Source organism: Babylonia areolata, chromosome 2 (assembly GCF_041734735.1).
Source record: "Babylonia areolata isolate BAREFJ2019XMU chromosome 2, ASM4173473v1, whole genome shotgun sequence".
Taxonomy (NCBI): domain Eukaryota; kingdom Metazoa; phylum Mollusca; class Gastropoda; order Neogastropoda; family Buccinidae; genus Babylonia; species Babylonia areolata.
Window position 1 is genome coordinate 7696734 of NC_134877.1, and position 27434 is coordinate 7724167.

The following is a 27434-nucleotide window of genomic DNA, read 5'->3' on the forward strand; positions in this document are numbered from 1 at the left end:
GCGCGTGCGTGCGTGCGTGCGTGTGTGTGTGTGTGTGTGTGTGTGTGTGTACATATATATGCACATACATATGTAGGCCTATATCTATCTATCTATATTCTTATGCATAATAATTCTTCAGTAGACATAAATTATATATATATATATGTATGTATATATATATATATATATATATATATATATATATATATATATATATATATTATGATTGTGTATGTGTGTGTGTCTGATGTCAGGTCAGGTCAGGTCAGATCGAGGCTCTTCTCTGCTTCTGGAAACCATGTAATCCAGTACTGCCTGCAGCATGTGGGGAGTAAACCCAACATGAAAAATCCGATCTGGAGAGGGATAGTCTCTGCCAGATTTGGCACATCATTAAAGATGTCTTTTAAAGGAGGTGGATGCTGCCCCCCTATACATAATGTGTGGCGCGCATGGCCCACATGTGTGTGGATACACCGCCGTGGCACTGACCTTCGAACCAGCCCCAATGCATGGGTCAAATACGAAGAGGTCATCCCAACGGCGGAGCAGGCGGAAGAGGGTACGTCTCCCAACGGCTGCAATGGCAGATGAGGATGCCAAACAATGGTCAGGGAAGGCTTAATTGCGAACACGCCGCAAGAACTGCCGTTGACCTACAACATAATGGGATTGTCCACCTAGCGTGTGAAGCCTGGAATCAGCGGAATGCGTAGAAGAAACCATCATTGGTTCAACGGGCAGAAAGGCGTTTCTCATCAATGCGCCGTGGACGGAGCACTAAAAGGGCACAGCGAGATACATGCAGAACACTGCCGGCCATCCACTGCATCTTGAGCTATCTTCAGCTGTCTCGACTACGTCTTGACACTCAGGGTCCAGATAGGCCGGGAGTGGAGAGAGTGAGGCGACGACCTGCGGAACTCTCCCTCACCGTGGCTTTAATCCAAGTCAAGCGCAAGTCATGTCTTCAAATTACACCGTTGGTGCAACACCAAGTCCTGTGGAGAAGGGGGAGTGGCGAACAAGCAGCAGCTAGGTACGGATACACTGGAAGCTGTAGTCACAAACGTGCACACAGGCGGCTCAGGGCATAGGGTCGCTCAAAACTGGAGTTCGGCAGCCCCCTGGGTGTCCAAGCAGCTAGCCCTCTTCAAAATCGCTCTGCACACCTCCATGGAAGAAGGGGCTAGAAAAGGCGCCTCAAACATATAGTCCGGTTCTGGAATGATTTTCCAAGGAAAAAATTGCAACAGTCAGTTTTTTTGCTTCAGTCGACTCTAAAAATCAGCAGCAACAACATATCCAAAAGGGAGAAAAAGGGAGATACGGGAAAGTGGATTAAAATTAAATAAAAGATAATTCATTTCACCAAGATAAGCTTTTTAGTCCGCAAGGAGAGCCATACTTCGGCATGCACAAGGCAGCGCGCTGACCCCGAGGTCAGAGCAAGAATGCCACGCCGCTCACAGGAAATGATAAGATAAACAAGTGATGGCGGACGCTGAGTCGTCGTCTGCTGCAACTTATCCTGGTGAATAAAATGGTAATCTTTTACATCTAGTGTGCAAATACAGCAACACAAGTGTTTTAATGAATTTATCTTTGATACATGTCATGTGTGACTGGAAAATATAATTCTAAAAGACAACAGCATAGATTAAAGCTGGCGAGTAAAGCGCTGGCAGTGTGCAGTTGTTTTTTGTATGGAACGATTTTTCCGTCAAAAAGTTATATTGCTCTCTCTCTCTCTATACACACACACACACACACACACACACACACACACACACACACAGTGTGTGTGTGTGTGTGTGTGTGTGTGTGTGTGTGTGTATTTCTTACTCAGTGAAACACTGGAAATGTGTCTGAAGTTATCACAAGATGATTGTGGGTAAGTACGTAAAAAGTAATACATTATTATATCTTTTCAAAAATTAAAACGTGAAAAGAGCGAAAATAGCAGTTTGTGTGAAAAAAATTCGTATATGGTAAGCGTACACTAAATGAGATGACTGGTAGAAAAAAAGTGTTGATTTTCCCCACTTCCTTCTGTTCTTACTTGTGGGACATTGCTGTATCTTATGTGTAAAACTGTAACTTGATGGCGACAACACAGTGTAGACTATTCAGTCAGAAGAAGCTGTGGAAGGACTCCAGAAAGCATCATGCCGAGAGAGGGGACAATTACACATTTCATCTTGGACAGAGACTTCACAAAAATGCCAACACGATAATACAAACGCCAATTCAATAAATAGTGACTTTGAGCGAAACATTATGAAGAAAAAACTGAAGAACACTCGCCCGTTAAACTCCGAAGAAAGGTTGACAAACCATTTAGAACAAAATTTCTTACTTTGGGCAGTCGGAAACATATGATAGAGTAAGGACACAGACACAGTGTTCGCCGTTCTGTCTTATGAATGTGAAAAAAGTCTCCTGGAGAAATGTTTTGAGAGGGGCGACCAGTGGGCACAGACCGTAAGAAACTGTATCAAGTCTGTTAACGATCTGCATGCAGCAGATGCAATGCATCACCAACACCATAGTGTCAATTTTAGAACAAACAAAAATAAGCCACAAAGCGCTTGTCTTGAACCATCAACAACGGGAATTTAAACCATCCGACACGAAAGGGTAGACCAGCTGATGAAGAGTGAAAAGCTGCATTTCTCAGAGTGGTACAGTTTCTGTTGGAAAATGATGATGAACAAATCACACTAACAGGTCTCCAAGAGAAAATGCGACAGCTTCTTAAGAAACCTGGACAGAAAAAAGAACCCTACACTAAAAGAAACCCACGACAAAAGTTACAGGATCGTTTTGGGGGAAACCATCATTATCACATCAATTAGAGGAAAAGCAAATGTTGTTGAAAAGATTATCAAAGACTTTTCCAAAGAAACAAAGACTGACGACGAAACAGAAAAAGAAACTTCGTATCATTCAAACAGCTGCTTCACTTCTCCTCTCAGACACCAAGGCCATGGTCACATCGAAAGAGCACTACCCACTGAGTTCTGACATTGCTAGCTTGGATAAAAACTTAGAATACCTTCAACCATCAGTCAAACTCTTTCTTGATTATCTGCTTCACGACAACAACAACAAAAGATTGTCAACTGAAGATCGCTCCTCTTGGTCAGACATCCAAGTAGCAAGACCAAAGGTCGTAATATCAAATTTACATTAGGTCTCGGAGTTGAAGTTCATCATCTGATCGGTTCGAAATATTTAGTTGGTCATTTGAGAAAACTAGGGTTCTCTTCTTCATATGGTGAAGTTAAGAGATTTGAGCAGTCTGCAGCACTGACCCAAGGCGTTAACACTGAAGGTTTGACTCCAACCAGTTATGCGCAGTTTGTGGCACTGTGGACCACAACATCCAAACAATTGATGGGACTGGCACCTTCCATGGCATGGGAATGATAGCTGCTGACACTCCTGCCAACAGCAGTAACAGAGCCATCAAAAAGGACCAAACTGCCTCTGTTGAGAAAGTGAAAAGCACTTGGAAAATCCCAGTAAAAATAGTTCACTTTTCCAACTCTGAGCTGAAGTTAGAATATGGTCTTCTTGATGTCAGTCATACTGCCGTAAACAATTTCATTGACCTCTTGTGGAAAATTTCACGGCTATTACGCTCTCCGCGACCAGGCTGGTCAGGAACTATGCAAGCAGTGTGTGATGGCCCCTTCCCAGGACGAAGCTGCTTCACCTTCCTACCCATGATTGATATGGACCCCACAGACTTGTCAGCATTGGCAAACCAGTTCCATGTGACTCCAGTCACCACCTTTGATCAAACTCTCTGTGGAAGTCAAGGATAATTGTAGCCGGTGAACCAGATGGCAGCCCACTCCACTCCATTGTCTTACTGTTTCGCGGCTTTCATACAGAAATGAACTTTCTTCGTTCCATAGGATGATCATGGCAGGATCTAGTCTTCAGCAGTTGCTGGAAGTGATATTTGCACCGAATGCCATAATTCAAATTTTGACAGGAAAACTGTGGCTGTTCAATAACATTTATTTGTTCATCGATTTGTTTTTGTTGTGGTGGTTGATTATATTTCACTGTTCCGTGTTTTAAGGAGAGAAAAAGTGATGCTGAAGGAAGCCGAAACACTTACGTTTTGGTCATGTTCTTTCTATCACGGCAGCATTATGATCAGCTGTTAAGGTATTTAATATCATACTAACTGCATAGTTTATGTTTTGCCCTTTCTCTTCATTTATACAGCAAAAGGCTGCTAGGTTTGTATTCGGGAGTGTATAGTATTTTGAAAAAATGAGCCATAATCGTGCGCCAGAAAAGGCTGTGATCACGCGCGTAACACACGGCAACAAGGAAGTGAAGCTGCAATGTGGGGCCCACCCCATATGCTTTTGAACTGACCGCTAAACTGTTTCACAGTTTATTGAATATGGGTATATATATATATATATATATATATATATATATATATATATATATATATATAAATTCTGCAAGCATATGGCGCTAATTAAAAACAATGTATATCAGAACCTTTCCAATGAATGGTTACTCGACCATGTTTTACTGGCCGCAGTCCTGTTCTAAAAATAGAGCATTTAACATCATCAGTTTCATCGAAATTATACAGATATGGCACATTTTCCCAATCAACACGCTAAATTATGTTAAATTCTGCTGATTTATAACGATACCTATCCAGCGAATGGTCACTTGGCTATGTTTACACTGAGCGCAGCTCTACTGTAGAAATAGAGCATTTGTGACGTCATTTCATCAAAATTATAAACAAACTAAGAGTTCAATCAATCTCCCTTTTTCACAATGTTTTTATTACAATAGGTACTATCCAAAAACAACATAAAACAAACTGTTGCAATTTGTTCCTAACTTGCCTTATTTAATTCGTTCCACAACCGGACTAATAGCCTGCTTCACTTCTCCCTAGCCAGCTTACCACGGCTGGTGGTAATCCCTCACAGTGGTCGACCAACAAAAAAGAAGAAAGTGATGGTGCTCAACCTTAAATTGGCACATGGAACGTGAGAACTCTGCTCTGAGTGGATAACATCAAGGCAGACAGACTGCAGAGAAGAACTGCACTGGTTGCCAAAGAGCTGGCTCACAACAATGTGGGCATAGGAGCTCTCAGCGAAACGTGCCTGACAGACAAGGGCCAGCCGAGCTTACAGAACGTGGTGGTGGACACACGTTCTTCTGGAGTGGTCGCAGCAGCGCTGAACAATGAGAAGCAAGTGTGGGATTTGCCATCAAATCTCACATCGCCTGTAAATTCACAAAGCTTCAAGAGGGTATCAACGACCGCCTGGTGATACTTCAGTTTCCAATTCCAAACAAGAAGAGTGCAATGCTGATTAGTGCCTACGCTCCCACCATGACCAACCCAGATGACATTAAAGAAAAGTTATATTAAGAACTCGACGCCCTCGTTTCAGCAATCCCACAATCAGAGAAGTCTCGGGGACTTCAGTGCCAGAGAAGGGACAGACTACCAAACCTGGGAAGGGATCATTGGAAGACAGCACTAGTAAGTGTAACAGCAACGCACTTCTGCTCCTTAAGACTGTGCCGCATATGACCTTATCATCACCAACACCCTGTTCCGTCTATTCACCCATAAGAAGACGTCATGGATGCACCCTCGCTCGAGGCACTGGCATCTTTTAGAATACGTGATCTCCAGGAAGAGGGACAGGCTGGACGTCAGAGTGACAAGAGCCATGTGTGGTGCCAACTGCTGCACCGACCACCGCCTTATTGTGTCCAAGTTCAGGCTTCACATTCTCCCATGAGAAGACCCCAAAGTCAGAAGACTGCAGAGAGGCTGAAAGTCTCCAAGCAGCAAGGTTGCAGAAGAGCCCACCAACGACCATGAAGGCAGACTGCCAGACATACCACAGGAAGACGGGAGCAGCACTGAGGAACAGTGGATGGCCTTCAGAGATGCTGTCTGCACTGCTGCCCTCAAGCATCTGGGACCAGCAACTCGAAGAAACCAAGACTGGTTAGATGAGAATGATGAAGAAATACAGGCATTGATAACAGTGAAACATCAACTGTTCAGAGCACACCACAAGCCAAGGAAGATGCTCCTGCTAACGCAAAAGAAAGGTGCAGAAGAAACTTCGTGAGATGTAGAACAGCTGGTTCAGCAAGACGGTGGAAGAAATCCAGGGCTACGCATACAGCCACGACACAAAGCACTTTTACGGTGCGCTTAAGGCTGTAAACAGACCCCAGTCTTCCGGCTCCTCACCCCTCCTCAATGTAGATGGAACGCAGCTGCTTACAGAGAAGAAGTATATTCTGGACAAGTTGGCTGAGTACTTCAACAACCCAGCCAACATCAACGACGAGGTCATTGCTCACCTGCCCCAGGTAGAGATCAACGAGGACCTCAACATCCTCCCCACAGAAGATGAAGTCAGGAAGGCAGTGAAGCAACTCTCCTGTGGCAAAGCTCCAGGATACAATGCAACCCTGCCATGATGCAAAAGCTGCTGAACTCTTCCAGTCCATGTGGAGCGAGGGACAGATCCTGCAACAGCTGAAAGATACCAGCATAGTCCAAATCTGCAAGAGGAAAGGCAACCGCCAGTCTTGCAACAACCACCAAGGCATCTCCCTCTTGTCCATTGCTGGGAAGATTCTGGCCTGTGTTCTGCTCAACCGCCTTCAACATTTTGAGCAATGTCTTCTCCCAGAAAGCCAGTGCAGCTTCCGTGCTGAACGTGGGACTGTGGACATGATTTTTGCTGCGCGCCAACTCCAGGAAAAATGCCAGGAGCAACACAGCGACCTCTTCATGACCTTTGTCGATCTGATGGAGATCAGTCAGATGCCTTTCAAGTGACAAATGGCGTCAAACAAGGCTGCGTTCTCACCCCAACTCTGTTCAGAATGGTATTCTCTGCCAGTTTCTTCCATGACTGCAAAAAAGGAATCTACATCAGGTACAGGACTGATAGGAGATTGTTCAACCTCAGGTGCCTGCAGGCTGTTACAAAGGTGAAAGAGACTGTCATCAGAGACTTCTTGTTTGTTGATGACTGTGCACTCAATGCGAGCACAGAGCATGAAATGGACTGCAGAGAGAGATGGACTGCTTCTCACAAGCCTGCGACAACTTTGGTCACACCATCAGTACCAAAAAGATCGAAGTTATGTACCAGCCTGCCCCAGGAACATCATTCCAGAGGCTCTGCATCACAATGAAAGGGCAGAACCTCCAGGCAGTCAACAACTTCACCTACCTGGTCAGCACGCTCTCTTGTGCAGTGAATAAAGACGCCAAGGTCAACAACAGGATTGCCAAAGCCAGCGCTGCCTTTGGGAGTCTCCATGAGAACATCTGAGAGTGGAGAGGACTCAGCGCTACAACCATGCTGAAGATCTACTGTGCAGTGGTCCTTACCACATTCCTTTATGCCAGCGAGACCTGGACTGTCTATAGCAGACACGCCAAACAGCTCAATCGCTTCCACCTGAGCTGTCTCTGCAGACTCCTCCACATCAGGTGGCAGGACAAAGTCCCCAACATGGGAGTCCAGGAATGAGCTGGCCTCTGCAGCATCTACATCCTCCTGCAGAAAGCCCAAGCCAGGTGGGCTGAACATGTGGTCAGAATGCCAGACAATCGATTGCCTAAGCAGCTGCTGTATAGAGAACTATATCAGAGCAAGCACTCAGTTGGAGGGCAGAAGAAATGCGACAAAGCATCCTTCAAAGACCTGTGAATGACAGGTGGGAGATGCTTGCTCTGGACCGTCCAGCTTGGCATAGCAAGATCACCACAGGAGTCCGTGCAGCTGAATCCTGGTGCATCACCGAGAAGACGCTTGCTTTAGACCATCCAGCTTGGTGCAGCAAGATCACCACATAAGTCCGTGCAGCTGAAGCCAGGTGCATCACTGAGGTGCAATGAAAGCCTGCTGTGCACAAGGCCCGACAGGATTCACTGCCACTACAACACCCACTCACTTGTGTCTCACATATGGGAGAGCCTTCAGGGCTCAAATTGGCCTCATCAGTCACCTCCAGACCCACAGCCACAGATCTTCCATTGGGTTTTTTAACCCATGGTCATCATTCCAAAGAACGAACAGTGCGTGTGTGTGTGTGTGTGTTCTAATCCACAGATGCCTTACTTATTCATAATTTTACATTACATTTTTGACTCTTTTCATGATTGTATTGTGCGTATTGTGAACATGTTCTCAGGAGGGAATGTGTGTGTGTGTGTGTGTGTGTGTGTGTGTGTGTGTGTGTGTGAGCAGTCATGAAAGTGTTATGAACTGAAGGCTGATCCTGTGTGTGTGTGTGTGTGTGTGTGTGTGTGTGTGTGTGTGAGCAGTCATGAAAGTGTTATGAACTGAAGGCTGATCCTGTCAGAATTTTTCATTCATTAACCTTCAGCTTTCATAATCAAGGCATCCACAGTTTTCGTAATTTGAAGTGACAAAAACAAACATAAGTTAACTCTTCTCTTTTTTTTTAACATGTCCGGATTCTTGGATGCTTGTCTGAGGAATTGCTGCATCAGTGCTGACAGTGAACAATATCTGTCTGAATAACTTTCCATGAAATATGGTCTGGATCTGGATAAATATGTTGCTGAAGCCAACGGCTAACGATAACTGCAATGGGGGGAATGATCATGCCAGTGTGTGTATGTATGGTACTTTGGGGGGGTCTTCAGGTGTGTTTTGTTTTGGGGGAAAGGAGTGGGGTGTTGGGGGTACTATAACTTTAAAAAAAAAAAATACATAAAAATACATGTACAATATATACACATATACATATAGGTAGAAAGACAGATAGATAGATATATTACAGTCTCTGTCTTCCCCAAAGGTCAATTTTACCAAACTGTTGTGCTTCTCCTGCTTGAACATATGTCCCAAAAACTCACTTTAATGGAGAAATAATACCTTGCAGGCAGAAAAAAAGGGGTGGGGTGCTCTCATTGTAGTGACACACTTTCCCTCTCCCTGGGGAGAGCAGCCTAAATTTCACACAGAGAAATCTGTTGTTACAAAAGAACAATACAATACAAAATAATACAACAATTCAATATGACTCTTATGCCATCCCTGAAACACCATGACAACAGTGTGCTTGTGATCAGAATAGCAGATGTGTCACTGAAATCACAAGTGTACACATGCAATACGATCATGGAGGGAACTACCCAGACTCATCACACAAGCCAGTCCTGCACTCCAACATTCACTCGCATTGGAAATGAATAAACAATTAGGCATGGAGATGAAATGATTAACAAATAGTAAAGAGTGGTAACTCTCTCCATTCGCAAGGTACACAACTTCAAGTCAGTGCTGCTTACACTACTGATTCAGCTAGCACACAGGTAAATAAAAGGTACATTGGAACAAACCCAGACACTTCCTTATACTGATCATCTGTCATGTGCACACAGCAGCAAAGACAGATGAAATGTGCAAACACAAATAAGCTTTTATTCAAGACTGGTATAGCCTCTTTAATCCTGAACAAGCCACACAGAACACATGGACAATACCTTTTATTTACCTGTGTACTAGGTAGCGTAAGCAGCACTGACTTGAAGTTGTGTACCTTGTGAATGGAGAGAGTTACCATTCTTTACTATTCACTCATATTGTTAAGCCCATCCCAAACTGTGTACACCTCCCAGTGGATGCAACCTTGCCGTGGTTGGGGGGCTTGCGTGTCTCAGTAACCCTGAGAGCTATGCTGGCGGGAGATTCGTCTCCTGGTAGGGCCACCCAAGTCAGACAGGTCAAAGGGTAGAGACCAGACGAATAGTACCCACTGGTCCTCCAGGTTGGGGGTTTGAATTAGGCTAACAACCCGGTTCTGTAAAAAGAAGACTGTTACAGAAACTGCAACAACAAACTTTGAGAACTGCTTGGTCCAGGAGGGTTACTCTCTGGTAGAGCCCATGACGCGAGCTGGTGAAAGCCCTTGGGAAGCCAGTGCGCCGACAACTCTTCTGACGACCAAGGCCAAAACCAGGATAGGGACCTGGAACATCAGAACCCTATATGAGACAGGCAAAACAGCTCAAGTCTGTCATGAGATGCAAAGATACAACTTGAAGATTCTAGGCCTATGTGAGACAAGATGGACAGGATCAGGAAGAACGCAACTAGTGAGTGGAGACACCATCATCCACTCTGGACAGGAAGAAGGCCAACCCCACACCCACGGAGTAGCGTTGCTGATGACACCCGAAGCAACACGAGCACTGCTGTCCTGGGAGCCTATGTCACCAAGGATCCTCACGGCACGCTTCAATTCAAAGGGCAGGAAAGTTACCATCATTCAGTGCTACGCCCCTACCAACGTGGCAGTCATCGAAGAGAAGGATGATTTTTACCAACAAGTCCAAGCAGTCATAGACAAGACACCCAAAAGAGATATGAAGATCCTCATGGGAGACCTGAATGCCAAGGTAGGCGCCGACAACACAAACAGAGAGCTCATCATGGGCAGACACGGCACTGGAGTGCAGAATGAGAATGGAGAACTTTTCATGGAGTTCTGCACCTTCAATGACCTGGTCATTGGAGGCACCTTGTTTCCCCACAAGACCATCCATAAGACCACGTGGGTTTCCCCTGACGGCAAGACCGAGAACCAGATCGACCACATCACCATCGGTCGTAAGTGGAGACGAAGCCTGCACGACGTCAGGGCAAAGCGCGGCGCAGACGCAGCATCGGATCACCACCTGGTTGTGGCAGCACTCAAAACCAAGCTGAAGGCCTACAACGACCAGGCTGCAAGACCATCGCACAAGTACAACGTGCGCAGCTTGAAGGAGAAACTCAAAGCAGAAGAGTTCAAGATTGAATTGAGGAACAAGTTCAGTGTGCTTTCCCAACTCCCAGAGGACTCAATAGAAGAACATTGGCACAGCCTTCGAGAGACCTGGACAACAACGTGCAAAACAGTCCTGGGCAAGAAAACGAGGAAGCACAAAGAGTGGCTATCAACAGACACCTGGACACTCATCACTGAGAGGAAGCATTTGAAAGACCAGATCAACTGCACGCAAGATCAAGCCGAGAGACATGAGCTACAAGCACAGTACTGGGAGACGAACCAACAAGTAAAGCGAAGTGCGAGAAAAGATAAAAGAACCTACATCGAGGAACTGACAGCAGAAGCTGAGAGTGCAGCAGGTCAGCGGAACATGAAGCGCCTGTATGAGATCACCAGGACACTCTCCGGGAAAAACAGCAACCCAAGCCGGCCCGTCAAGGACAAAGACGGAAACACCATCCTTGGCGAAGAACAGCAGAGAGCAAGATGGGCGGAGCATTTCAAAGAAACGCTCAACCGACCAGCACCACCCGCCCCACCAGACATCCCACCACCTACCAAGCTCCTCGACATCAACACCAACCCTCCCAGCAAGACCGAGATCGTCAAGGCCATCAAGTCCCTCAAGTCAGGAAAGGCAGCTGGCCCAGATGGAATTCCACCTGAAGCTGTGAAGGCCGACATCCAGACTTCAACTGAGATGCTGCACCCTCTCCTTTGCAAGATCTGGGAACAGGAGCGAGTGCCAAAAGACTGGAAAAGAGGACATCTCGTAAAGCTGCCAAAGAAAGGGGACCTTTCATCCTGCAACAGCTGGCGGGGAATCATGCTGTTGTCTATTCCGGGCAAGGTACTGAGCAGAATCATTCTTGAGAGACTGAAGAACGTTTTGGACAAGACACTTCGGGACGAACAAGCAGGCTTCCGACAAGATCGCTCATGCACGGATCACATCGCAACCATGCGCATCATCATCGAGCAGTCCCTGGAGTGGCAGACCCCCCTGTACACAGTCTTCGTCGACTTTCAAAAAGCTTTTGACAGTGTCGACCGAGATGTCATCTGGAGACTGATGTACCACTATGGATTTCCACCAAAGTTTGTAACCATCATCCAGCAAATGTACGAAGACGCCACCTGTCAAGTGATCCACGACGGGAAACTGACGGAACCTTTCAGTGTGCAAACCGGCGTCCGTCAGGGTTGTTTGCTCTCACCGACCATTTTCCTGATGGTGGTTGACTGGGTCATGAGGCAGTCTACAGCAGATCGGAGGACAGGCATCCAGTGGACTTTCACTAAACAGCTGGAGGACCTAGACTTCGCAGATGACATAAGTCTTCTCTCCCACAGGCAGCAAGATGCGCAGGAGAAACTATGTCGTGTGGCAGAAGAAGCTGAGAAGACTGGACTCCAAATCAACATTGGGAAAACAGAGGTCATGAGGGTCAACAACAAGAAGCAAGATCCAGTGCAACTACACCAAGAGAACATCAAGGAGGTTGACAAGTTTGTCTACTTAGGCAGTGTTGTCAGCAAAGACGGGGGAACGGACGAAGACATCAAGAGCCGTATCAACAAAGCAAGACATGCCTTCAACACCCTTCGACCAATCTGGAGATCGACAGCCCTCTCAATCCGCAACAAGATCCGGATTTTTAACACCAGCGTGAAGTCGGTTCTACTCTATGGCTCAGAGACGTGGAGAGTGACAAAGACCAGCACCCACAAGCTTCAGACATTCACCAACAGATGTCTAAGAAACATTCTGAAGATCAGATGGCCAGAGGTTGTCTCCAATGAAGAACTTTGGAACATGACAAAACAGGCCCCACTGGAGACGGAAATCAAGAAACGGAAATGGGGATGGATAGGCCATACACTACGCAAGCCTGCAACAAACATCACAAGACAGGCTCTTGATTGGAACCCACAGGGGAAAAGGAAAGTTGGCCGTCCAAAGCAGACCTGGCGGAGAAGCATTGAGGCAGAGACAAGTGCGGCCGGAATGACGTGGGCCGAACTGAAGAGGACCAGCCAGAGCCGGGTGCGTTGGAGGAGTGTTGTTGCGGCCCTATGTTCCCCACGGAATCAAGAGGAATAAGTCAAGTAAGTCAAGTCAAACTGTGTACAGCACCAGCCATGAGAAGAATTCCATTTGTGCCACCACTCACATCATTTTATACCTTTTGTTTTACTAATTATAATGTACTGATGACTAAAATATATTCATCATCTTTTGTCCATGCTGACTGGATAAGAAATCCCCAAAGCACCACCTCTTCTTCCATGTTCAGTTCCATGCAGAATGCAATTGACCTTTAGTTTATGACATGCACAGAGACTCACTCTTTCTTAAAATAATTTTAATAATACTGATTGTATGATTAAAAATTTTAATATTCCATTAGAATTTAGCAAGCTTTTACATCTGCTAATGTCAAATTAATCAACTTCAGTTCTCATCCAACAAACAAAACACATGCAAGTACAATCAATACCCACTTGATATCAAAAGAAGGCAGAAAACACAAGAAAGCTCTTGTCATTTCATTTAATGCCATTCATTTCTATAATTTTATGCTTCTGGTTATATAAGAAGAGAAAAATGCATAAATCAAAAACCACCCATTCTGTTTTGTATATCACTATAGTAGATGAGACTGTGGTCAAATTCATACACATATTGTAATTTGATGAATAGCAACAATGATAATGCCATTTCAAATTCAAAGCATAGCTAAATACTGTGAGCAATCTGTACTGTTGTAACAACATATAAAACAAGACTGTCACACTCTCTATCTCTCTTGAAATACTTTTATTTATACTAAATACAAGATCAAGAATTCACATTTTAAATTAGAATTCAGCAAGCTTTCACATCTGCTAATATCAAAATAATCAACTTCAGTTCTGAAAAAAAAACACAACAACAAACATATGCAAGTACAATCACTACCCACTATCAAAAGAAGGCAGAAAACACAAGGAAGTTCTTGTCATTTCATTTAACACAATTTCTATATGTTTCTGTTATTATAAGAAGAGATAAATGCATAATTCAACAAGAGAGGCAAGGCCTTCAAGACTCACTTGTGATACACTTTAAAAAAAAAAATCTAATCGTTAAAATGTGTTCTGTATTTGTTATTATAAAGCTTCAGGTTAAAAAAAAAAAGAAAAAAGAAAAAAAAGAAGTCCTGACGGCAGATTCGAACCCTAGGGCCCTGCGTGTTCAGGTGAGAAGAAACTGTCTTACCCAATACACTATCGTGGCTCCTTAACTGACGTTAAAAAATTTAACATTTAAACATGCTTTTTTAAAGGGCGATAAATCGATTGCAGTATTCGCAGTGAGAACGCTGTTTAAATCATATTATTCTGGTGTATCTTGGGCATTCAAAAAATCTTTAAGGGCAATTAAAAATTCTTTTTAAGTCTGCGGTAAAGGAGACGTGGCTATCACTGCAATCACACTGCAACATTTAGCCGTTTTCTCTGGATCTAGATAGATGTACAAGTTTAGTTACACCCGGTACGACATGGTCGATTCAATTTATCTTTTATGTTCATTCTAGTTTTATAGTTGACTCACTTGTGCAAACAAAGTGAGTCTATGCTTTAACCCGGTGTTCAGTTGTCTGTGTGTGTGTGTGTGTGTGTGTGTGTGTGTGTGTGTCCGTGGTAAACTTTAACATTGACATTTTCTCTGCAAATACTTTGTCAGTTGACACCAAATTAGGCATAAAAATAGGAAAAATTCAGTTCTTTCCAGTCATCTTGTTTAAAACAATATTGCGCCTCTGGGATGGGCACAAAAAAATAATAAAAGAAGCCAAATTATATGCAAACTGCATTTAGTGTTATATATATATTTTTTTTTATTCTCTAAACTTTGATCTGATATTCTGACACAACAACAAGAGCAGTTATTTTTATCATTTTTTGTTCAAACAGGAACTTCTTTTGCTAAGCATGAAGTTACATTTATTTTGCAAACGTTTTGGTGCAGACAGAAAAAAAGGGAAATTAATCTGTAATTAATGCTAGGGGACTTAATTTGCTTTAAACTGATCTTTCTCATCTTAAACATTACATTTTGAAATTATACTCAATACATAAAAAGCTTGTGTGTTTTACTCTCAGTGTACAGGGCTTTCACTATGTTCATTCGCCCAAGTGGTCTTTTTCGGAAAATACTAAAATCAATTACAGATCTATTGGCTGAGCCCTAAAGGTCATGGGCAAAAATCAGTTGCGTACACGTATTTATACATATTCAAAGCGCGTGCTCATATTCTTCGTCAACACGAACGACGCCATTTTGTTTCAAGTTGTTGACCTGCCCGTTCAATCCTATATTCAATGGACAATACATGATAACATGTGATGGAAAGTTGGAGAAGGAGACCGTTAAATATTTATTCAGAGAAAGATTTGTGAACGCCTCATCACTTACTGGATTATGCCCCAAACTGCCATAAAGATATCCATAGAATCAGTCAGAATTCACAGTTAAAAATAATAAACCATGAGAGTTAATACCCTTGAACTGATGAAACACAAAAATTTCCAGTCTTGACTTTTCTCAAAATGAAGTCCTTTTCACTTCATACAACGTTTAGAAGTACTTGTACTTGGCTCTACATGTTATTAGTTTAACAAAATACTCAATTTTCATATCAACTTTAAAACTATAAAACTAGAATGAACATAAAAGAGAAATTGAATCGACCGTGTCAACCGGGTGTAACTAAACTTGTACATCTATCTAGATCCTGAGAAAACGGCTAAATGTTGCAGTGTAATAGCCACGTCTCCTTTACCACGGACTTAAAAAGAATTTTTAATTGTCCTTAAAAGATTTTTTGAATGCCCAAGATACACCAGAATAATATGATTTGAACAGCATTCTCACTGTGAATACCGCAATCGATTTATCGCCCTTTAAAAAAGCATGTTTAAATGTTATATCTTTGAATGTTAGTTAAGAAGCCATGATAGTGTAATGGATAAGACAGTGTCTTCTCATCCGAACACGCGGGGTTCGAATCTGCTGTTAGGACTTTTTTTCTTCTTTTTACCTGAAGCTTTATAATAACAAATATAGAACACATTTTAACGATTAGATTTTTTTTTTTTTATAAGTGTATCACAAGTGTCTTGAAGGCCTTGCCTCTCTTGTTATAAAGTTGATATGAAAATTGAGTATTTTGTAGTGAGAACGCTGTTTGAATCATATTATTCTGGTGTATCTTGGGCATTCAAAAATCTTTATGGGCAATTAAAAATTCTTTTTAAGTCTGCGGTAAAGGAGACGTGGCTATCACCGCAATCACACTGCAACATTTAGCCGTTTTCTCTGGATCTAGATAGGTATGCAAGTTTAGTTACACCCGTAAGACATGGTCGATTCAATTTCTCTTTTATGTTCATTCTAGTCTTATAGTTTTAAAGTTCATATGAAAATTGAGTATTTTGTTAAACTAATAACATGTAGAGCCAAGTACAAGTACTTCTAAATGTCATGTGAAGTGAAAAGGACTTCATTTTGAGAAATTTCAAGACTGGAAATTTTTACATCATCAAGGGTATTAACTCTCATGGTTTATTAGTTTTAACTGTGAATCCCAACTGATTTTGTGGATATTTTTATGGCAGTTTGGGACATAATCCAGTAAGTGACGAGGCATTCATAAATCTTTCTCTGAATAAATATTTAACGGTCTACTTCTCCAACTTTCTATCACATGTATTGTCGATTGAATATAGGATTGAACAGGCAGGTCAACAACTTGAAACAAAATGGTGTCCTTCACATTCACAAAGAATATGAGCACGCACTTTGAACATGTATAAATATGTGTATGCAATTGATTTTTGCCCATGACCTTCAGGGCTCAGCCAATAGAGAATTAAAAAATATATATATAACAGTAAATTCAGTTTGCATATAATTTGGCTTCTTTTTATATTTTTTGTGCCCATCCCAGAGGTGCAATATTGTTTTAAACGAGATGACTGGAAAGAACTGAATTTTACCTATTTTTATGCCAAATTTGGTGTCAACTGACAAAGTATTTGCAGAGAAAATGGCAATGTTAAAGTTTACCATGGACACACACACACACACACACACACACACACACACAGAGACAACCGAACACTGGGTTAAAACATAGACTCACTTTGTTTACACAAGTGAGTCAAAAACCACCCATCCAGTTTTGTAAATCACTGATAAAAGATGAGACTGTGGTCAAAATCTTCAAATTTTATAGGTCAATGAATAGCATCACTGATCCTGCCATTCCAAGGCATAGCTAAATAGTGTGAACAATGCATACTGTTGTAATAGCATATAAAACAAGACTACTACCACTACACACACACACACATGCATGCATGCATATCGACAAACACATGCAGCCATACATACACTTGTGCATGTATGTGCATACACACCAACACACACACACATCGCACACACACACAAGAGCACCCAGTCCCAAAACAGATCTAGTAGATTCAGATAAATTTCACCAGCAAGCTCTCCTACAAAGTTGATCATAATTGTACTTTAAAGCAAACATGCCTAATTCCATCACAATTAATTGCAAAATATCATTATCACAAATTCCAGCTCTGAACCAAAAAGCAGCCTTGTATTGTTTCGAAATATTTGTTATAAATACAGTGCTGTTGTTGTCCAGTCATTTGCTCTGACACAGTTAAAAACCTTGAAACTTCAAATGTTCGAACTGATCTCCCAAGAAGTGAACAGGAAAGTTTGAGTGCATGGATATTTTTGGTGGCTGATTTTTTTTCCCTTTTTTCGTTTTTTTTCTACCGTACAACATTTAGCTTTCTTTGCATTGTGTTGTTGAACAGCCCCAAGTGTATGTGAATGGGTAACTGAGTGGTCCTCATTCTATCAAAAGTGAATGTCACACACACACACACACACACACACACTCACACACACACAAAGAGCTATTACCTTGAGTTTCTCAAAATCAACAACTGCGTGTAAATGTGCACTTTATTACCTGAGCATAAATCACATGCAAATGAAAACTGAACACACACACACACACACACACACACTCACACACCAATTTGCCAGTTGTGTTTCACCAATCAGTCTCATAGAAATCACAGGAGATCAATTCTAAAATAATATCAATGGTGTCATGAAACTGAATAATTTGGTTAAAATAAAACAGCAAAAAGAAAACAAGAGTGATGATGACATCAATTACAACAATGATATGAACAATTTAATTTAAGTCATATGATATTAATCAACCATTCCAATATTACCCATTCATTTTGAATGATCATTTTCCACATTCCAATCACAAAAAAACATTCACTGCAATCATTAATCATTGTTATAGCAACATCCACTCACTTTGATTTATCCAAGGATTTTATTTTGTTTTTTTATTTGTTTTTTGCTTTTTTCACAACAGCTATTCAGTTTGAATTTCCCTGACATAAACAGCCAATCATTAGTCACTACTCTCTTTCAAAGCACTTTTTTCTGTCCCATCCTCCGCACCATTTCAGTGGCATTATTCCCACACTGTTCATCCTACATCCCAACATACAGCCACAACCATGTTTGTGTATTGCAAGTAGTCCCCAGAGAAGACTGGGTGCAAAAGAGAAAATAAATTAGAAAATTCCTATGTCCCCTTCATTAACTCATATACAATGTCACTGGATCAACTGGTCTTTCTCCTTTCTCTCCCTTCCATTCTGTTTTGCACAAATTCCCACCCAGTGAAATTAAGAGACATGAGTTCCCTTCGCCTCTCCACTCTTGTCCTCAAACTGCTGCCGGTCCAACCCAAGGAAATCTAAAGCGTTCTGGGCAAGGAGCTGATCCTGCACATCAAACAATAGCACATCTTGAACATATACACTGGATTATTGTCTGTGAAATAACACTCATACCAGAATATTGTTCTTTTTCTCTCATTACTCTGTGAAGAGTCATTAGGGTCACACACAGAACTATTCACCTGATTTCACCACATCAGCCTGTTACATATCAAAGCCTTGGTCTCTGCAAATGGTTTTCCCATGCATTCTACAATGCTGTCAGTCCATTGATTTTATCTGTCTTCCACTCTGTATCCCCTTGTCACATTTCCTTGTCATTTTAATTTTTTTTCAGATTTTTAAAAATATACAAATAAAGATTTAAAAGATATTGCTAAGATAAAATTGTCACTGAGGATTATCTTCCTTTGAAACAATTCATCTTGCGTGGGGAAAAAAAAAAAGAAAAAAAAAAGATCAGGCCACATGAAACAGGAATATTACTAATGACACAAAAACAAGTTCACTGTTAAAATCACTTCATTCAAAGCAACAGCAGAAGTCATTTAATTTTTCTGAGAAAACTTTCTGTTGCTCTAATGAAATACATGGTGCAGAGACTGGCATTGTGCATTGTCCAGAAAGTAGTTTCAGCCGTTTCCATGCATTTGCCATATTACTGCTTTGGAAGAAATATTCAACTTTTCCTTAATAACAATATAGTTTCTATAATTCGTTTATTCATTTTGTCAGTTTCTCTTGTACAGACTTGTGTTGACTTCATCACTGCTCTGAAAGCTATTTCCTTTTCATTGAGTGTTTTTATCAAATCTTTTGATACCTAGGGCTTGTTGGGAAAAATCCTGATATCTTTACGAGGAATTACCATGTCCTCACAAAAAGATATGTAAGATGATATGACATTTGTAGCTTCGTCCACACTGTCACATGATTCTAGGAATACATTCCAGTCTGTGCACTCATAACAACCTTTCAGTTCATCCACACTCTCAGGCATCCCCACTTTCACACTCATTTTAATTACTGGTTCTATCTGAATTTTTGGTCTGTATGATAGAAGAAGATGAATGAATTGTGGCAGGATGTAACACATGGTGACAAACAGCTGGCTAAACTTGTTGGGCAGGTAGCGGGGTCGTGAGGACACTGACAACAGTTTGATGTCAGGCGTGCACAGCTGTTTCCTCACCACCACACTTGACTTACTGCTCCACTGTTCCTTCATGTACAGGCACACACCACCACCTTGTTTTTTGCCAGTAATGTCACAGTCCCTGTCTGTCCTATACAGACATCCAAATCCATTGATTGTAACACTGCCATCATTTATTTTGTCACACAGCCATATCTCAGTAAAACATAACAAACATGAATCTATGTATCATCTCATAAAATTTACATTGGCTTGGAGTTCATCAAAACTGTTGTTTCACCCATTTGGTCTCACTGAGCACAGGTTTGACAGTATCATGGTAGGCAGTGGGAGTAGATTCACTTTTTCTTTTATGTTCATTTTAGTTGATTCAGTGTCCACATTACAATATTCATACACAGTAAACACACTGATGGTGTAGTTAGTGTCACTGTATGTATTCTGTCCAGAATTTGTATTTCTTTCCTTTTGATTGCAAACAAGAAAAACAAGGTCATGCCATCTTCTTACAAAGCATAGCCTACACTCTGGAAACTTGGAAGTGGTAATATGGTGTTATCGGAATCTGGAACGAGCCTCAACAAAAAAACCCATTAATGATCCGGAAATACAGCTTAATTCAGGAGACTTACAACCTATTATTGGTATGACTGTGAAGATTGTTTTCCTACTCTGTTTCAGCCAAATTTAGTATTGGCAGACAACGTATTTCCAGAGAAAATGGCAATGTTAACTCACTCACTGCCATTGTCCGCATATGCGGATGTCATCGGACAAAGCGTTCGATGCCAATGTCCGCATATGCGGATTTGGATTTTGAAAAGTCACACTGTTGGAGTGACGTGTCGGATACGAAACTCAAAAGCAGAACTGATTCTTAAGTTATCTCCGGCCAACTTTTCGTTCACACACACTGCGTGTGTGCAGTGACACGCTCATTAGCAGACCACAAAGAAGCATACCCTCGGTCAGCTCTGCATGTTGTTTGACAAGATGGCGTTGCGTCGAAGTGTTCGACACGGTAGGAGAGGTCAAACACAACACAGCATTGAAGCTACTTTGGAAATGATCCAAACTGAAGGCTCCAATGTTGAAGGAGATAATGTTGGTTCGTCGGACAGTGATTTTGAACCATATCCCGATGAACTAGAAATAGATTCGGCCGCTGAAGAGGGTGTTTACAGTGGAGAGGAAAGCGAGTCCTGACCATTTGCCAGCTGACCGACACTGACAACGAAATCACTGAGGAAACGGACGACTTTGCTGGTGTTTTTACCAGTGATTGGACTGAAAATGGTGAGTGTGTATATATATATATATTATATATATATATATATGTGTGTGTGTGTGGGTGTGTGTGTGTGTCTGTGTGTGTGTGTGTGTGTGTGTGTGTGTGTGTGTGTGAAAGAAAACAATGTCACATGCTCAGGTGTACAACTGTGTGTGTGTGTGTGTGTGTGTGTGTGTGTGTGTGTGTGTGATTGCATGCATATGTTTACTGATTTTCTGTTTTACTTGTTCATTTGTAGAACAAGGTGCTGCAGAAATGACAGTAATAGTACTAATACTGATGATACTGTCATTATTGTTTGGAATATTGTATAAAAAAAAATAATAAAAAAAATAAAAAAATAAAATCTAAAGTGGTTTTCTTTGACTACATGTAAAAAGAACTTACCACATTATGCTTCCATTCACATAAATATTTAGAGTAAACAAGGGAATAAGCAAACAAATAATTTAAACAACAATAAGAAGAAAGAGTCAGACCTGCATGATCATTTGTGTGTGTGTATGGCTTCAGGGCATGTTGCTGTGCTGAAGTGGCAGGACAAAAAACCAGTTCATGTGCTGACAACAGTCATGCTGCCAACTACCATGGTCAGTGTGACAACACGACACCGTCCTGAAAGACAGAAGCCAGCTGCAGTACAAGACTACATCACCAACATGGCTGGAGTGGATTGAGTGACCAGCTACTGCAAGTGCAAGGTCTGTGAAGACCTGTTCAAGCGCCACAACACACAAAAACACCAAACTGCCAACTGGTGTCCAAAATGTGGAGTTCCACTGTGTGTGAAGCTGTGCCCAGGACTCAACATCACCTGCCATGAGCTTTTTCACTCCAGACAAGACTATTGTCAGTGATAATACATCAGGTTTTTGTGTGCATTGAACTCCCTTTTTTATGTAGAGACAATATTTTCTTTTGTGTGCGTGATTTTCAACTTTCTCCACCATCTGTTCATACTTCATTGCATGTACTAGGTCTTCAGTTCCTCAAACAGTGTTAGGATGTGATATGGAACATTTGTAAGCTGTTCAAGGACACTTGGTATACCTTTCTGATGGGTGCAAAAATGCTACAAAATACACAAAAAATGAATATCGTGATCAACAACAAGATGGTGAGTAAATAATTTAATTTTTTGCACAAATATGGAACAACATTCACTGAATAAACATACAAAATTTCAATTCTCTGGGTGTTTATTTGGTTTTTTGATAATTTTTTTCCCATCCTATACAAACCCTGGGTTTTCAGGGATTCGCAAGGGCAAAAAATCTTGGCATGGAGTGAGTTAAAGTTTACCATGGACACACAGACATACACACATATGCACACACGCACGTGCACACACACACACACACACACACACACACACAACTGAACACCTGGTTACAACACTGACTCACTTTGTTTACACATGTGAGTCAATAATAAAAAGAAGAATGATACGGCAGAAACTGTACTGGCATGGGTATTTCCTTACCTTGTGTCAAAATAACATGAACAGACTGAATGGCAGACCTGCTTGTAAGAGCCACCCACCCATCCCCACACACATCTTGACACAGGCAACTCCCCCCCACCTTCCCCTCCTAAACACACACACACACACACACACATCATGGCCAACCCAAATGGGGGATGACAAATTTTCCTTGATACCAATACAAGCCCATACATTCATGGTAGTCCCTTACCTTTTCCACATGGCTGAACTCCTCGGTCATCTCGATCAGTTTGCCTGGCTGGTGCTCCCCAAGCAGGAATGGGTAATCACTACCCAGGATCACATTCTCCTGTTCACAGGAGCACATTCAGTATTATTTCAAAGTGGCTGCCGCTTTCCTGGAAAATATATCTCAAAACAACACAGAATTGTTTGGGATGCAAAGCTTTTATGGACATCATTGGACAAGTCAAAATGTTCATGAAATCTGCATTTTCTGAGTAGCAAAGAATATATTCAGACAAATTTAAATGAAGTAGAAAATACTCATTTTTCTTAAACTGGGTTGTGTGAGCTTTTAGACACTGCATACTTTAACAAACTCACTGTTCTATTTTGTCATTTTTGTATTGTCAAGGTTCTCTTGGAAATAGCAGTTTTGTGCCTTACAATGTTTATTCAAGTTTGTTTGTTTTTGTTTTTTTATATCTCAAACAAATCTTTGTTGATCAATGAGATACAACTGGTTTTTGATGTAAAAACTCCCAGGTTCACAATCTCAGTAACAGCACCTGGTGGGTGAAGGGTGGAGATTTTTCCTATCTCCCAGGTCAACATATATGCAGACCTGCTTATGCCTGAACCCCCTTCATGTGTATATGCAAGCAGATGATCAAATACGCATGTTAAAGATCCTGTAATCCATGTCAGCGTCTGGTGGGTTACACAAACAAGTACATACCCAGCATGTACACCACTGAAAACTGAGTATGGCTGCCTACATGGCAGGGTAAAATTGTTCATACATGTAAAAGCCCACTCATGTACATACGAGTGAAATGTGGGAGCCCACGAACGAAGAAGAAGAAGAATGTAAAAACTGTGCAATGTGAGCAGCATCTCTTGCAGATGGCACTGTTTCCACCCAGTCTGCGTTCCACACATACCTGTCAAAAGCTTTGTGTCCTGTCTGCTGTGCTGAAGATACATGATCTGAAAGTGTGTGTGAGAGTGTATGTGAAGAGGGGGAGGAAAGAGACACAGAAAGAGAAAAAAGAGAGATGAGTGGGAAAGGCAGAGACAGAGACAGAGACACACACACACACACACACAACAGAGAGAGAGAGAGAGAGAGAGAGAGAGAGAGAGAGAGAGACAAGACAAGACAAGACAAAATCTCTATTATTGAGGGTAATAGATAAGCAAGTAACATGCTTTTTTACATCCAACCCTCACCCTAAAGAGAGAGAGAGAGAGAGAGAGAGAGAGAGAGAGAGAGAGAGAGAGAGAGAGAGAGAGAGAGAGATGAATAAACAAATAATAACTACATACACTGATAAACATAAAACAAAAATTAAACCATGTGAAAACCAAATGTGTGAATGGTTCATTGATGTACTAACTGAAAAATCAATGACTGATTGATTGACAGCTGATCATTGAACTTATCAACAAAAAACAAACAAATTACAAATTAAAAGAAGAGTGCAGTGGAAGTGCAAAGCATCTCCATCCCACACAGCTTCACCACTGTTGGTCTGCATGTGGCATGTCAGCCCTGGACATCATTACTGGCCAATTGTCTTTGAACATGAGAAGGACCTTGAACGTGAGTAGGACCTGTACTGTGTATATTTTAACTTGAAATGAAATGAAATTATGGTGCTTAGAGCCTCGCCGACCACTAAGGCCATCTCAAGGCTATCGCCGCGTCAATTACTGCTACAAGGCTAAAAAAAAAACAACCAATTAAAACGAGTCACCACTTCAAACTTTCCACTCCAAAGTTAAAAAAAAACTTCCATAGTTTAAAACCTTCAAATCTGGTTAAAAAGGTTCACTTCTTTTAAGAAGTCCATCAGCGCCCACGGAGGGACATCACGAAACAAAGTCTTCAAAGAAACCGCCGTGTAATGTCTGCGTCTAACGTCATGCAGATCCCAACAGTCAAGGAGCACGTGTTTCACGGTGAGAGGCTCGTCACAGGGAACGCATCGAGGGGCCTCCTCCCCCTTCAACAAGTAAGAATGAGTAAAAAAAAGTGTGCCCCGTACGCAGTCTGCACAGCACAGATTCCTCCTTTCTGTTCTTCACCCCCGAAGGGAGGGTCTCCCCCAGGTCCGGACGGATCTGGAAGAGCTTGTTGTCCATCTGGGTGTTCCACTTCTCTTGCCAAAGATCCTTAACGTAAGTATTGACCTTCCGCTTCATGTCTGTATAGGGTACCAAGGATCTGGACAATTCTTTCTTTACAGCGTTCCTGGCCAGCAGGTCCGCCCTTTCGTTACCACGAATGCCAACATGTCCGGGAACCCAGGCCAACACAACCTCGTATCCTTTCTTCGTTGCGAGAGTAAAAGTTTCATAAAATTCCAGCAGTTTGGGATGAGTGATATTCCTGCAGGCGATCGCCTCCAGGGCTGATAAGGAGTCGGAAAAGATCATGAATCTCTTCTGTTTGGAAGAGAGAACCATTTTTAACCCCAGGACCAGTGCGGTCAGTTCCGCGGTGTATACCGAGCTGTCAGACAGGATGTGTTCCGTTGAGGGCCGGTCAGGAAAGGCGGGACAGAACGCAGATGCGGCGACTCCGTCCTCTGACTTGGAACCGTCAGTGAAGATGCCTTGAAAGGTGGGGAATTTGTGGCACAGTTCCGAAAAGTAGGTTCTGTAGGCCAGAGAACTGGTGGTGTCCTTACGGTACGAGGCCAGATCGAATCGGACCTCAGGTGTTGTAAAGGTCCACGGGGGGCTGTCAGGGAACTTAGAGAAATCTGAGATGCCACTGACATCCAGATCGGCATTTTCCAAGTGCGGCTGAATGCGGAGTCCGAGAGGAGGTATGCAGTTTGGGTTGTCTGTAAATTTCTTATCGAAAGGGTTGTTGAATACAGCATCGTAAGCAGGGTTTGTAGGTTCCGAAAACAATTTCAAATAATAGTTCAGGGTCAGCTTCAGTCTGCGGTTGGAAAGAGGTGGTTCCCCCGCCTCTGCGTACAGGCTGTGCACAGGGGTGGTGCGGAAAGCACCTAAGCTGAGACGGAGCCCTTGGTGGTGTACAGGGTCCAACAGTTTCAGGTAGGACGGTCTGGCCGAGCCGTATACAACACTTCCATAATCCAGTTTGGACCGGACCAGGGCTCTGTAGAGGTGCAAGAGAGTCCTCTTATCAGCACCCCAGTTCGTGTGTGCCACAACTCGGATGATGTTCAGGGCTTTTAGGCAAGATATTTTCAGCTGTTTAATGTGGCTGAGAAAATTCAGGTTCTGATCGAAGACGACCCCTAGAAATCTGGCTTCCTTGACCGCCGGGATGGTGGATGTTCCCAGACGGATTTCAGGGTCCTGATAGAATTGGCGAAAATTATGAAAGTGGATGCATTCAGTTTTGGAGGACGAAAATGTGAAGCCATTCTCCTCTGCCCAACACTGGATTTTGTTGACGCAGAGCTGAAGCCGTCGCTGGATGCTGGCGTACGTGCTGCCGGTTGCATATAAGGCAAAATCATCCACGAACAGCGAGCTGTCCGATCCTTTCTGAACGGATTGAACGATGTCATTAATTTTGATGCTGAACAGAGCCGGCGACAGGATGCTCCCCTGCGGGACACCCAGCTCCTGCTCGTGAATGTCGGACAGGGTGGTGCCGACTCTCACCTGGAATTGTCTGTCTTGTAAAAAATTGTGGATAAACTGAGGCAGGTGTCCTCGGAAGCCGAGCTTGTGCAAGTCGGAAAGAATACCAAATTTCCACGTGGTATCGTAAGCTTTCTCCAGGTCAAAAAATATGGCCACCACATGTTGTTTGTTGACGAAAGCATTTCTTATCGTGGTTTCCAGACGAACCAGATGGTCAACGGTAGAGCGATGCTTGCGGAAACCGCATTGTTCCTTCGCCAGAAGGCCGTCGGTCTCTAGTTTCCACATCAGTCTACCGTTGACCATCTTCTCCATCAGTTTGCAGACGCAGCTGGTCAGTGCAATTGGGCGGTAGTTGGAGGGGTTCGAGGGGTCTTTTCCCGGTTTCGGCAGTGGGATTATGAGGGCTTTCCGCCAGGAGGGTGGAAAGAAACCTGTGACCCAGATGTGGTTATAAACTTTAAGCAGGGTGTCCAGACAGGTTTGGGGAAGGTGCTTTAGGAGTTTATAATGGACTTCGTCCATTCCTGGACAGGAATCCGTACAGGTCTGAAGGGCAGATTTAAGTTCGTTCATTGTGAAAGGAAGGTTGTAATTCTCTGTGTTGTCGGAAAAGAAGTTACATGGTGTTTTTTCTGACAGGTTTTTGGTTTTAAGAAAGCGAGCAGATTTGTTAGCAGATCTCGAGTTCTGTTCTATTGTGGAGGCAAGCAAATTGGCAACTGCTTTCTTCTCTGTGACCAGAGCGTCTGAAAGTTTAAGATGGTGGAAGGTCGGGCATGCGTTTTTGCCCTTAATTCTTTTTAAAACCCTCCACACTTTCTTCTTGGGTGTGTTGGAGGTTAAGGAAGAGCAGAAATCTCTCCAAGACTTCCTCTGGCTCTTTTTAAAAACATACCTGGCTTTCGCCCTCAGCTGTTGATGGGTTCGAACGCTATCGGACTCCGGTCTCCGAAAGACGCGTCGCTGCGCTCTCTTCCGAGACTTGCGGGCCTCCC

General features: G+C 42.6%; 3 protein-coding genes across 4 annotated transcripts in view; 1 reads left to right on the plus strand and 2 right to left on the minus strand.

Annotated features, from left to right (window-relative positions):
• The window catches only part of LOC143278477 (uncharacterized), an 87835-nt gene that overhangs the window by 53679 nt on the left and 6722 nt on the right, over positions 1 to 27434 (minus strand). Inside the window, exon 2 of the mRNA XM_076583279.1 lies at positions 24702 to 25549. Within this exon, the coding sequence (XP_076439394.1) occupies positions 24778 to 25549 (772 nt within the window). The 3' untranslated portion in view covers positions 24702 to 24777. The remainder of the gene's footprint in view (positions 1 to 24701; positions 25550 to 27434) is intronic.
• On the plus strand, positions 6521 to 6856 carry LOC143296048 (uncharacterized). The gene has a single exon (XM_076607796.1). The coding sequence runs from the start codon at positions 6521 to 6523 to the stop codon at positions 6854 to 6856; it is 336 nt and encodes a 111-aa protein (XP_076463911.1).
• The window catches only part of LOC143297170 (2-amino-3-carboxymuconate-6-semialdehyde decarboxylase-like), a 41649-nt gene continuing 31178 nt past the window's right edge, over positions 16964 to 27434 (minus strand). Inside the window, exons 9-10 of one of the 2 annotated variants that reach the window (XM_076609365.1) lie at positions 22829 to 22927; positions 16964 to 18729 (exon numbers count right to left, since the gene is read on the minus strand). In XM_076609365.1, coding sequence (XP_076465480.1) covers positions 18631 to 18729; positions 22829 to 22927 — 198 coding nt within the window. In that variant the 3' untranslated portion in view covers positions 16964 to 18630. The remainder of the gene's footprint in view (positions 18730 to 22828; positions 22928 to 27434) is intronic. The other variant, XR_013057220.1, reaches the window with a different exon arrangement.